The sequence below is a fragment of the Oncorhynchus mykiss genome, chromosome Y (assembly GCF_013265735.2).
Source record: "Oncorhynchus mykiss isolate Arlee chromosome Y, USDA_OmykA_1.1, whole genome shotgun sequence".
Classification (NCBI taxonomy): Eukaryota; Metazoa; Chordata; class Actinopteri; order Salmoniformes; family Salmonidae; genus Oncorhynchus; species Oncorhynchus mykiss.
This window is the reverse complement of record NC_048593.1, coordinates 21,235,387-21,249,900: the sequence shown is the minus strand read 5'-3', so window position 1 is coordinate 21,249,900 and position 14,514 is coordinate 21,235,387. Positions and strand designations below refer to the sequence as shown.

Sequence of the window (14,514 nt, the reverse complement as noted above, 5' to 3'; positions counted from 1 at the left end):
AGGAAGGGCACTAGCCGTAGCAGACACTATTCTATTGTCATTTGCCAGGGGAGATTCCAGACAGAGATATATTGAACCAATAAAGATTCTGCTGTGCAGCATTGTATCCCACAGGAACACTGACCACATGAACACATTCTACCCTTGACACTACCGAGGTCATGCCCATCCCCAAGGGTCACTGTAGACACACCTACAGTAATATGTGCAATATTACTATATTGTAAAACTGTAGTTTGGGTCCTGGATGCTAATTGGCTGAAACAGCATTTCAGCCATTTGTATATCAGACAATATACCACGGGTATGACGCAAAAATACTTGTTTACGGTTCTATTTATGTTGGTAACCAGTTTATAATAGCAATAAGGCACCTCTGAGGTTTGTGGTATACATAACAAGTCTAAGGGCTGTTTACAGGAAAGAACATCCCTTAGCTGTGGTATATTGGCCGATACCACACCCCCAATATACCCCATTCCATCAGGCCATATTGCTTAATTACAACTATACTATTACTATACTGGTACAATACTGTTACGATCACTCTAATTACTGCAAAAATGAGCATCCATATTGGTCAACCATAAATAATGCCACCGTTAAATGCATTCATTACACGAATAGCCAACAGTAGAAAGAATCTGAATGTATTTTCTGACTGACTATGACAAATACATCCATTAAGGGGTAATCGTAAAGGGTTATTGATTTGACATGAATCACGGTCTACAGACCTGTCAAGATATTGAACAAAAACACATTTCTGATCCTACGCCAACGTTGGTATCACAGCTTCAGCACAATATTTACTGACTAAGTAACATGTTCTGTAAAATAGCAAGGCACTCAAGATTTCCTGACGACCAACGACCTCCATTTCTCCCTACATGCATGTCCATACAGTTTACAGTTATTTCATCTAAAATCTCTCCCACCATTCACAACTCATCTCATCACTTAGGCAGTAATGTTTTTGTGACACTGTAAATGTATATCAAATTAGTATTTCAAAAATAATCTGCTTAATCTTCATTGAACACAGACTTCCATGGACAGACACTGGGATAACCCTCTGGGGCAGCCGAGCGAGATTGTAAGATTTTCAATTCACTTCGCTCAAACACACATTTGTCAGATTGGCGCCCAAAGAATCCTGTATCTCCTCACTGCAATCTCAAATTTGCAGAACCAGATCAGAATGCTTGTGATTCTCACAACTCAACAGCAGAGGTCACTCTTGCATTTGTTTTCACAGATGCAGGAGAGTCATCTGAGTAACATCAAGACATCTACTGCACCCAAGGAGTTGGATCACAGCATTTATGGCCAATGACAGCCTGATACTACTGTGGTGATTGGTGATACTAGGACAATTCTAGTCATACTTTAACAAAGTGTAACTTGTAAACCTTAATGAAGCCTTCATACTGCCTTTATAAGGCCCCAAAAAATGCTATAGATGCTATATAGGGTGTCGCAACAGGCCTTTTTTATGTGATGTTTTCCAAATGACAAATATTTTGCTTGATGTCCCTGTGCTCTACACGTACACCCAACAGTGTGCATGGGTGTAGTTTGTGTCTGTTGTGGTGCACTGGTCTATCTTAGAGCCTTCTGTCCTTTCCACGCGCCACACCCTTGTCTCTATAGGAGATGACACGGTCACAGGAAACCCCCTGTCCCACTACCACCCCACTCACTCACTCACGCTCTCTCACACACACACACACACACACACACACACACACACACACACACACACACACACACACACACACACACACACACACACACACACACACACACACACACACACACACACACACACACACACACCACCCTCGTTGGAACAAACACAGTCCCCGGAGCCTGAGTGGCCTACCGTACTAAAATAACAATGACAGGTGGGGTGGGGTGGAGATGCACCCTCCTTGTACGCCCCCCTTCCCAAACACACACCCCTCCTAACCCACTGATGACTTCCTAATCCGCTGTGGTGGAGGAGAGTGACCCATCTGAGAAGGAAGGATAGAAGGATAGACCTCTATATCCCTATATCCCACTTCTGTGCTCTGGGTCTCATTGGCCAGGACATTAGCAAATGTAATGCAATGCAATGCAATGTAAAACGTTGTCATCTGTGGGGTTAAATACATATGCTAACCTCTCCCTAGCCTGACCATTAGCTCACTTCATATGTCACAGAAGGTGGCCATATACTGGACTGTTGAATGGTAGAACTTTTTTAATGTTATATTTCGGAGGGAATAAGTCCAATTTAAAGGATAGAGAGAGAGACAGAAAGAAAGTGGGATGGGAATTTTATAAAAATTTCCTTTGCAACTTTCGTAGAAATCCAATAGCTGTGTGTGCTGTGGCCATCTTCAAAATTCAAACCAGTCCTCCAATGAAAGCAATTCAGTTTGTCCTTCTGTTACAGTTAATCTGTGTCCAGGAAATGGCATCTTTGCGTGTAGTTAATTCCCTTCAAATAAGGTCTGGATTATTTACTGTTATTATTACTTACCATTCTAGGTTAACAAGCTAACCATTAAGCTACATCTGTTATGATGGTATCAATGTTATGGTATGTAATGGTCTTCAATTATAAAAGACCCAAACACACACTGGTGGTAATGGTATAGGGTAGGGTTTAATGGTAAACATCACTAATCACACTACAGAGCAGTTTTCTAATAATCTTATTGAAAAATATGACTGCCAGTTTACAATTATACTGAACTAAAATATAAACGCAACATGTAAAGCGTTAGTCCCATGTTTCATGAGCTGAAATAAAATATCCCAGAAATGTTCCATACGCACAAAAAGTTTATTTCTCTCAATTGTTTTGCACAAATTTGTTTACATCCCTGTCCCTGTTTCTCCTTTGACAGTACATACAACAGCAGACCATGTGTAACCATGCCAGCCCAGGACCTCCACATCCGGCTTCTTCCCCTGCGGGATCGTCTGAGACCAACCACCCGGACAGCTGATGGAACTGTGGGTTTGCACAATCAAAAGATTTCTGCACAAACTGTCAGAAACCGTCTCAGGGAAGCTCATCTGCATGCTCGTTGTCTTCACCAGGGATGTGAAGCCAAACTGACTGCAGTTTGGCTTCAGAACTGATTTCAGTGGGGAAATGCTCACCTTGACCACTGGCACGCTGGAGAAGTGTGTTCTCCACGGATGAATCCCGGATTCGATGGCAGACAGAGTGTATAGCGTCATGTGAGCGAGCGGTTTGATGATGTCAACGTTGTGAACGGAGTGCCACATAGTGGTGGTGGGGTTATGGTATGGGCAGGCATAAGCTAAGGACAACAAACATAATTGCAGTTTATCTAACGCAATGTGAATGCACAGAGATACCGTGACGAGATCCTGAGACCAATTGTCGTGCTATTCATCCGCCGCCATCACCTCATGATAATGCACAGCATCATGTTGCAAGAATCTGTACACAATTCCTGGAAGCTGAAAATGTCCCAGTTCTTCCATGACCTGCATACTCACCAGACATGTCACCCATTGAGCATGTTTGGGATGCTCTGGATCGACGTGTATGACAGTTTGTTCCAGTTCTCGCCAATATCCAACAACTTCACACAGCCATTGAAGAGGAGTGGGACAACATTCAACAGGCCACAATCAACAGCCTTATCAACTCTATGCGAAGGAGATGTGTTGAGCTGCATGAGGCAAATGGTGGTCACACCAGATACTGACTGGTTTTCTGATCCACCTCCCTGCCTTTTTTTAAAGGTATCTGTGACCACCAGATGCATATCTGTATTCCCAGTCATGTGAAATCCATAGACTATAGCCTAATGAATGTATTTAAATGAATGAATTTCATTATATGAACTGAAACTCAGGGTTGCCACAACATTTTAGTCCCTGGCCTATTTCTCCACCAAAATGTTGGACTTATAGGGAAAGTCTTCATATGAGAATGGCACCATAGGGAAAGCCCTCTCAGAGAGCTGCCACTTGTTGGACTATTCAAGGAGAGTTGGGTTGAAGAATTAGTTTGCATAGAGAAGGACAAACTGGAATGCTTTCATGTAGGACTGACTTGAATTGTGAGGATGACCCAGGGGACAATGACTGCCCTCTCTCATTGAAGCCACGGAAGTTCAAGGCCGACCACGATATTGCAGGCATTGTTTGCAGAAAACATGATCCCCCATTATAGTGAAAAATGGATATCTTTCTTGGTCAATATTATTGTAAATAACATTTTAAAAATATGAAGACAATCATGGGACAAATAATTGCCTCTAATACACCAGTTGTACATCCTTGAAGCGATTATTTTAAAAATCAATCATCAGAATTCATAAGGATCCTTTAGTTGCTAATGGCAGCCTGCAGTACCCCAGCCGGCCTTCAACTTGAGTTTCTCAATGAGAGGTTGCAGCACTGAGATAGCCTGCAACAAACATCACTTCCTAGAGTAGCTCAAACTGTGCATGTTATGTCTTCATGAGACGCCAACTTCATTTGGCTTCAATGCGCTATTGAGTCTTCACTGGTGTCACGTGATCGATAGCTTTGTCCATTCATATATACAGTCATTGGGATGACCAAACAATTTATTTTCATCATGTAGAAAATCGATGGGTTTTCTACCCAAAGTTGCTAAGGACCTATTGTGATCTATTTAATAAACACAAGAGACCAGTGAAATGGATAAATGTGTGTGGCGGTGTAGCAGGAACAGCAGCATCTCATGGCCAATACCTGATATTTTCACTCTACTTTATGGGAAATAATGCAAGTGACTTCAATTACAAATTTCCTGCAATTCTACAAATGTTTAAGCCATAAGCCATGGTAATATGATATCTGGGTGGGAGTGACTAAGAAAAGTTTAGATAGCTAGACTAACTAGACTAATTTACCAGTCTAAATAAGATTAGCTGACATGGGCTAATTGAGTGACTGTCAGTGAGTGACACATAACAAATGGAAAATGCTGATGCACAACCACATTTCGAAACGGCAGCTCGTGTTTTCTAATAATCTAACACCTCAACAGTAACTTGAGACACCGACGGATTAATGTCATTATATACTGTATATTTTTTTATTTAATAAATGAGGTCCGGACCTCGGTGTCCTCATATGTAGCTATGGCTCTGGTCATGTGTGAGGTGAAAGAAACGCACACCTGTTTAGGCGAGTTGCTGGCTAGCGGAGTAGAACACCTGTTTAGGCGAGTTGCTGGCTAGCGGAGTAGAACACCTGTTTAGGCGAGTTGCTGGCTAGCGGAATAGAACACCTGTTTAGGCGAGTTGCTGGCTAGCGGAGTAGAACACCTGTTTAGGTGAGGTGCTGGCTAGCGGAGTAGAACACCTGTTTAGGCGAGTTGCTGGCTGGCGGAGTAGAACACCTGTTTAGGTGAGGTGCTGGCTAATGGAGTAGAACACCTGTTTAGGCGAGGTGCTGGCTAGTGGAGTAGAACACCTGTTTAGGCGAGGTGCTGGCTAGTGGAGTAGAACACCTGTTTAGGCGAGTTGCTGGCTAGCGGAGTAGAACACCTGTTTAGGCGAGTTGCTGGCTAGTGGAGTAGAACACCTGTTTAGGCGAGTTGCTGGCTAGCGGAGTAGAACACCTGTTTAGGCGAGTTGCTGGCTAGCGGAGTAGAACACCTGTTTAGGCGAGTTGCTGGCTAGCGGAGTAGAACACCTGTTTAGGCGAGTTGCTGGCTAGCGGAGTAGAACACCTGTTTAGGTGAGTTGCTGGCTAGCGGAGTAGAACACCTGTTTAGGCGAGTTGCTGGCTAGTGGAGTAGAACACCTGTTTAGGCGAGTTGCTGGCTAGCGGAGTAGAACACCTGTTTAGGCGAGTTGCTGGCTAGCGGAGTAGAACACCTGTTTAGGCGAGTTGCTGGCTAGCGGAGTAGAACACCTGTTTAGGCGAGTTGTTGGCTAGCGGAGTAGAACACCTGTTTAGGCGAGTTGCTGGCTAGCGGAGTAGAACACCTGTTTAGGCGAGTTGCTGGCTAGCGGGGGATAAAACACCTGTTTAGGTGAGGTGCTGGCTAATGGAGTAGAACACCTGTTTAGGCGAGGTGCTGGCTAGTGGAGTAGAACACCTGTTTAGGCGAGGTGCTGGCTAGCGGAGTAGAACACCTGTTTAGGCGAGGTGCTGGCTAGCGGAGTAGAACACCTGTTTAGGCGAGTTGCTGGCTAGCGGAGTAGAACACCTGTTTAGGCGTGCTGCTGGCTAGCGGAGTAGAACACCTGTTTAGGCGTGCTGCTGGCTAGCGGAGTAGAACACCTGTTTAGGCGAGGTGCTGGCTAGCGGAGTAGAACACCTGTTTAGGCGAGGTGCTGGCTAGTGGAGTAGAACACCTGTTTAGGCGAGGTGCTGGCTAGCGGAGTAGAACACCTGTTTAGGCGAGGTGCTGGCTAGTGGAGTAGAACACCTGTTTAGGCGAGGTGCTGGCTATTGGAGTAGAACACCTGTTTAGGCGAGGTGCTGGCTAGCGGAGTAGAACACCTGTTTAGGCGAGGTGCTGGCTAGTGGAGTAGAACACCTGTTTAGGCGAGGTGCTGGCTAGTGGAGTAGAACACCTGTTTAGGCGAGGTGCTGGCTAGTGGAGTAGAACACCTGTTTAGGCGAGTTGCTGGCTAGCGGAGTAGAACACATGAAAAAGAAAAAGAGAGCCTCACACTCTAGGAGCTCAGATGCAATAATTTAATAACCAATGTTTCGACATACAAGCTCTCTTCATCAGGGTATAATGACAAACCCTTCGGGTCACTAATTTAAATATAGTTTGGAAGGACACACAGGTGTCTGTAATCATGGCCGGGTGTGGCTTGCTATCATTGGTTAATTTACAGATATAAATAGAACATGTAAAAAACATGAATGGACCAAAGCCTACGTTGAGATCGAAGGTTTGTTTTAAGTCGAAACGTTGGTTATTCAATTATTGCATCTGAGCTCCTAGAATGTGAGGCCTTTTCTTTTTCACGTGTGAGAAATGACATATTTAATGACATATGAGCTTCACGTCCCCTCAGGCAAGGATGGAGGAAAACAGCGTGGATGATGAGATAGAATAGGTAGATTTGGAGAAAAAGAGAGTGGAGAGAGAGAGAAATACGAGAAAGACAGAGATAGAGAGGGGGTGGGGGGGAGTAGAGTAAGAGCAGATATTACAGTTTTTCTCAATTGCTAAAACACTAAAACCCATTGGCTGAACAAAGTTCTCAGTGGCCTGGACTCATTTAGCTAATAATGCAGTCTGTTGTCAATACCTTAAACCATTTCACATGGTAAAACACAATTTGCAGATCTCACTTAGACTTTTCAGCAAAACTCTAAACTCATTCTCAAAACACATTCTGCACACTAATGCACATGTCATCCATACTGGTAAACACAAGTGGCCACAATCAAATACGAATAGAGAACATATGTCATTGATTGAACACAACCACTCAAAATTGATTTAACCTGTTTCAAATGATGCGACACAACCAATATAAGCCAGTTCAGAGAGCAAACATTATCAATTGCTCATGTAATGTTGATCAAAATATAGTAGATGGTTCTCTGTTGAATAGTCTTACCCCTCAAAACATCTAGGCATTAGTTCCTTGCATAAGCCATTACATGCAAAATTGTTGAACTATTTGTCATAAACTGTCAAGCATAGTTTTACACATTTCTATTAGACCTTTTGTACAAAAACGTGAATTGATGAATCGTGCAGGTGAAATTGACCCTCACTCATGAAGGAATGTAAAGTGTTAGTTCAACCAACAATCAACCAGTTGTCTAAATTGCTCTAAGGTGCATCTCATGAAGAATCAAGTGGCAAGCATACAGTATATAGACACAACACAGAGTTGCAATTTTCCAATAATGGATGGACCAGGAAACGAACAGGGTCAACAGCCAAGAGGAGGAAGAAGAGGAGCAAGGATGCGTGGTGGAAGGCAAAACAGAGGAAGAGGCAGAAGAGGACATAGGCGCATATCTGATGACATAAGGGCCACTATTGTAGACCATGTTGTCAATCATGGCCTTACAATGGCTGAGGCGGGTCGAAGGGTGCAGCCGAATATTGGGAGATCAACCGTGTCCTCAATAGTTCAAACGTTTCGAAGAGAGAACAGGTATGTCCACCAATGTACAGTGCACTGTTACTGTATATAAGCAGTATACTGTATACTTCCTACAATGCTTCATATTAGAGTAGTCCACTTGTATTTCACAGCATACAGAAATATACTCTATACAGATACATACTGCCCCTTACATGCACTCCTGTATGTTTTACAGTAAAATGTGTGAAGGCATAGTTTTTTGTCTATGTGAAAGTGTGCGATGCATCACTGCATTTTTCCCCGCATAGGACTGCAAGATTACCTCAAACCGGTGGCAGAGGACGCCTTTTCACACCTCAATAGGAGGAGACTATTTGCGAGCAAACAATGCCATGAGACTCACGGAAATACAAAGGACCATTATAGAAGACAACGATGTCTTTGAAAACATCCATACGGTTAGCATCTCAACCATCGACAGGGTGCTGCATAGAAACCAGATGAGTATGAAACAGCTGTACCGTGTACCATTCCAAAGGAATGAGGACAGAGTTAAGGAGCTACGGTACCAGTATGTACAGGTAAAACATATATCTATGTAACTACTTTACAGCAACATTTTATAGTGATACATAGTACAGTAAGCATAAACTGCACACATTTCCATTGCTGTGGAAGGAACATGCAATATATGTACATTTTATGTCACTCTTCCTTACCAAAAGAAATTCAACTGTGTGTTCTGGGATATAGCGTATAATGGAGTTGGAATCAAGTGAACCCTCTCCCAACTTTGTATACGTGGATGAGGCTGGCTTCAACCTGACCAAATGCAGAAGGCGGGGTCGGAATATCATTGGTCACAGAGCTACTGTGGATTTGCCAGGCCAACAGGGAGGAAATATCACCATGTGTGCTGCTATTTCGGAGCATGGTGTCCTAACCCATATCCCCCTTATAGGGCCATACAACACCCAGCATCTACTCAACTTTTTAGAGACTCTCTACAGGGCTCTCATCCCTGATGATGAGTGTGGTCTGTTTAGAGAGGATTTGCCAAAGTATGTGGTCATTTGTGATAATGTTTCCATCGATCAAACATCATAAGGCAATGGTTTGTGACCCACCCGAGGATGCTCATAGAATTCCTCCCACCTTATTCACCATTCCTTAACCCAATTGAGGAGTTATTTTCAGCATGGAGGTGGAAGGTGTACGATCGTCAGCCACACACACAGATGACCCTGCTGGCTGCAATGGATGCAGCATGTGAGGACATCACAGTAGACGGCTGCAGAGGATGGATAAGGTATTCCAAAATATTCTTTCCACGTTGCATTGGAAGGGAAAATATCCGGTGTGATGTGGATGAGAATATGTGGGCCGACAGACAGGAACCTCTGGATGTGTAGAGACAGCACAACAGTGCTGCGGGCAAAGTTGTGCCTTAGGGGTGGTTTCCTGCGTTTCTTTCTAATTTAGTTGTTTGTCCTTTGTGCCCCTTGGGTTGTCCAGTCTCTTCCAATCAATAACCCACATACAGTAATATGTAAATAGTACTGTTGAAATTGATATATGCCATAGAAGTGCAGCCTTGTGCATTTTCAATACAGTAAGTGTCATCCAAACTGTAACCTAAGTTAACATCAGGTAATACTGTCAAAGTACACAGTTACATTGACAACATGCCTAAACATTTTGACGACCTTGTTCGTGAACAATGACTCAATGACTTATCATTCTGATGACACTGACATGATCATTGGCATGAATATTTACTTTTGAGAGATGTACTAAGGATTTTTAGTGACTGACTAGCTTTAGAAACACATCTATTGTATATTGCAGTTTGTACAAATTGTTGTTCTGCATTTCTCCACTTATTATTTTGCACATGTTAGGGATGATGTGAAAAGTGCACCAAAGCGACTGAGAAAAACTGTAACAGTACTGACTGCTCAATAGATTTTGACTGGTTGCAGGTTCATATCAACAAAGAACAATAATAACAGTAACACAGAGACAAGTTTGTGAGATGCAGGGTACAGTACTGTAAAAATAGGGGTACAAGGAGGAGGAAGAACAAAAAACAAAATTGCAAAGAGCAAAGCAGAGTAGTAATTTCTGATCAATTTTGAGCTACTATGATAGAACATGTTTTCATTAATCAAAAGACAATGACGTAAAAATATGAATGTTATTTTTCAAGCAGGTTTACTGACTGCTTGAGAGTGTATATCATTTTGATCACTTTGTTTATGATTTGAGGGCAGTGTTTGATTTTGAACACAGGTAAAACTGTTTTGAGGCGAATGTTTCATTTTGCAAGAGGAGTCCGAGGTTATGTAAATAGTGCTTGAAGATGAGGTTTTGTGTTTAATGTTTTCAGGAAATGGAGCAAGGTTTCAGAAATGGTGTTGTAACAATTGAGAAAAACTGTAAAGAGAGCTGAGGGCGAGACATAAAAAGTGATAGATGGGCTTTCTAAAGTGCGTCACAGAACCTACAGTATATAGTTGCAGTGAAGAAGCAGGACAGAACACAGAGACCTGAGAATATTGTGATTCAGTTTGGGCTCCACACTGTCCAACCACAGCTGACCGATATGACTGGACTGTCTGCCACCTGATCCCTGGGTACGTCAACAGATTTGACTTTTGTGTGCATATGAATGTGTATATGCACACACACACACACACACACACACAGAGGCCCCCACTAGCACCCAGCCAGGTCTGGCCTACTGTAACCCCGGCCCTCTCCATATCCTCCCTACATTATACACACAGGCATTTACAGTAAGAGGTATTTATTTGACTTGTAGTGCTTTGTTATACTGTGGGTCAAACTATTCTATGAGAGGTACCAACTCAGTGGAGTGTTTATATAGCTGAGAAACAGAAAGACAAAGCTCCGGGGTTTGGCTCACATTCAGCCTAAATATCCCACTGGAAGTCTAACTCACTATTAATGGGCGATAAAAATAACATGGCATTTGTTCATTTAGATGACTGTACATACACTACATTGCCCAAAATATGTGGACACTCCTTTAAATTAATGGATTTGGCTATTTCAGCTACACCCATTGCTGCCAGGTGTATAAAACCAATCACACAGCCATGCAATCTCCATAGTTACATTGGCAATAGAATGGCCTTACTGAAGAGCTCAGTGACTTTCAACATGGCACCGTCATGGGATGCCATCTTTTCAACAAGTCACTTTGTACACTTCTTTTGCTAACTAGCGTTAGAGCAATGACTGGCAGTCTATAGTAACTGCTAGTAGATACCATAGACTTCCAGTCATTGTGCTAAAGCTAGTTAGCATTATCTCTAACTTCTTTCATACTGGATGCAGAGACATAAAAATTGCATCCATGAATCCATCTGACTGTGGGGAAGTAGATAAAGGGCTTCATTGCCAAAATCCCGAAGGATCCCTTTAAGTCTACAAAGGGGTCAGGTCAACAGGGTTAGGCCTATGGGGTTGATACATTGGCCGTCGAAGCTGAACAGGGTAATAAAGGGGTTCAAGGAGTTGGGATCATGTCCAATAGCATCAGAGCCATGTCTAAGGTTTGTGTGTAAGGGATGAAACACTGACCGTCCTGTAGCCGTAGTTGTCTGAGGAATAGAGGGTTCTGTAGGACATTACATCTCCCTGGTTCATCCTCTCTGGTCACAAGCATTAGGTCTGTATAGATGAAGACTGTCACCTAGAGAGAGAGAAAGAGAGAGAGAGAGATAAACCTAGCTGAAAATATATTTTTGCTAAAACTCGACATCACGCACTGTGCCTGCATTGCAAAACAGTTTACATAGGCGCACAACACACATTTACTCTTTTGACAAATACACACACACACACACACGCTTGCTCAAAACTGCCCTTCTATGTCTATCCTCCAAATTGTACACACTTTCCACTCAAAATAGATGATAATCTTGATAGTCTTTTAAAATGTTTGATAGATGATCATCTTGACAGTCTTTTAAAATGTTTGATAGATCATCTTGACAGATAATCTGGTTAGTGGAGGACTTGTCACCCTGTCATGTCAGAGTAGTTGTCTATCTGGTGTCAGGGACAGACAAGAATCAGGATCAGAACAGCACACAAACACACACACACACACACACACACACACACACACACACACACACACACACACACACACACACACACACACACACACACAAACACACACACACACACACACACACACACACACACACACACACACACACACACACACACACAGCCCTTCTCACTTCTACAAAGTGTCTTTGTAGCGGTGTTCAACTGCAACCTTCTATGCAACAGGAAGTGTAGTTCACACAGGAACACAGTGCACCGTGGTCTCTAGACCATCACTGCTTCAGCAAGCCCCCCTAAAGATGACATTTGCATCTTATGTGCACACATGACTAATCCAAACCCTAGCTAGTCTAACTTATTAATGTGTTTACTTACTATTCTTATGACCCACTAAAGGAAAAACTTTGCTAACAGAGAAATATGAAGGTACAAACATGAGTCCATAATTCCTTGCGATTGAAGCATTTTAAAGCGCCTGAATAGATCAACAGTACCAATTATAGCTGGTACATGTTTAGAGGGTAGGGGATTGTGGAGGGTGGGGGTAAAGAAATGTGGGGGGGGGGGGCGGGCTTGCGTGTGAAAGAAGAGAAGGGCAGGACACACACTCTGCCTTCCCAAACTGCTTTCCTTCCTGGCCATAGGATGTGTGTTTCGGGTTGTGCTGTGTATGGGGTGTGTTTTTGGCAGAGGTACTTCTATGTCTCTTGCATGTCAGTGGATGGGCCAAACAATGAGGCAGGCAGGAGAGAGGGACACCCATTGTTAAGCCTAAGCAGACTGGGTGACCCGTCCTCTAGCCCCTTTATACCCTACGGTCATGTTCCAGGTCTCAATGGTGACTGGACAGGTGCCAACTAAACACAGTAGCTTCTATTAGATATGCGTGTCACTTTCTCACCATGTGAGCACATGCAAATACTGTACGCATGGAATTCACAGGAGGTTGGTGGCACCTTAATTGGGGAGGACGGGCTGGTCGTAATGGCTGGAGGGGAATAAATTAAATGTGATCAAATACATCAAACATATGGTTTCCATGCCATCCCATTCGCTCCGTTTCAGCCATTATTATGAGACGTCCTCCCATCAGCAGCCTCCACTAATGTAATTGTATGTGTATACGTTGGGTCTTGATGTTGTGGTCTATGTGTGTGTGTGTGTGTGTGTGTGTCAGTTTCATGTATTTTCATCAATCAGCAGCAGACCACAGCATTAAACAAGGAACACACTCAGTAAATCCCTTCTGGGCAACACCAAGGAAGCTACAGAAAAGGTCTCGCATCAGACACATCAACATTACACAGCAATGTGTGTCTAGGCTATGTGTGGGCAGTGTGTGTGTGTGTGTTCAGTGCATGTGGTTTTCTATGCAGATCGAGAGGATGCTGAGGGTCTTGATGTTGTGTTCTATGTGTGTGTGTGTGTGTGTGTGTGTGTGTGTGTGTGTGTGTGTGTGTGTGTGTGTGTGTGTGTGTGTGTGTGTGTGTGCTTGTGTGTGTATAGAAAGCCTACATCCCGTGAACTTTTTTTCCACATTTTGCTGCCTTAAAATGTAATCTAAAAATGTATTAAATGAGAGTATTTCCTTACAGATCTACATAACCTATTCCACATTTTAAAAGTGAAAGAAAGTTATAGAACATTCCCAATACTACGTGGTTGATACTTGGCGGAAGCACCTTTGGCAGCAGTTACAGCTGTGAGTCATTTGGAATACGATTCTACCTACTTTGCACAACACTTAGGGCAACATATATCCATTGTTTTGGTCACAATTGCTCAAACTCATTCAATTTGGTTGGCAGTCATTGATGAACTGCAATATTCAAACCTTATCTCTGATTTTCAAGCAAATATAAGTCAGGACTGAGACTAGACCACTCAGGAACACTCAACATCTACTGGAAAGCCATTCTGGTGTGTCTTTGGCATTAACATTTGTGTAATTGTCTCACTGAAAAGAAACTCTATCCCAGGGGTAGGTTTTCAGAAGACTGAGGTGGGTTTTTCTCTAACTTTTGATCTGGGCTTTGCCCCTTTCATATTTATTTGGATCCTGACAAACTCCCCAGTTCCTGCAGATTACCTATAGCATGACTGGCACCACAATTACAAAAATCTAATTTAATCCTGTTTTAGATCAAATTTGAAGTCAGCAAAATGTGAAAAAAAGTTAAGGGGTGCCCAGGCAAAGTGTACAGTGGGCTATGCATCACAAGGTAAAAGCTGTAATAGCACAGATTATTTACAGATTACTTATTGAAACAGGGCCAATCTGCAGGGATGTCTGGCCCCATATTGACTATCTACAGCACAAACACGGACT

General features: G+C 43.0%; 1 protein-coding gene across 3 annotated transcripts in view; it reads right to left on the bottom strand.

Moving 5' to 3' along the window:
* Window positions 1-14,514, bottom strand: part of LOC110509811 (regulator of G-protein signaling 3) — a 229,537-nt gene that overhangs the window by 139,762 nt on the left and 75,261 nt on the right. For all 3 annotated transcript variants that reach the window (XM_036968257.1, XM_036968259.1, XM_036968258.1), the window contains one exon: window positions 11,691-11,802. In XM_036968257.1, the coding sequence (XP_036824152.1) occupies window positions 11,691-11,802 (112 nt within the window). The remainder of the gene's footprint in view (window positions 1-11,690; window positions 11,803-14,514) is intronic.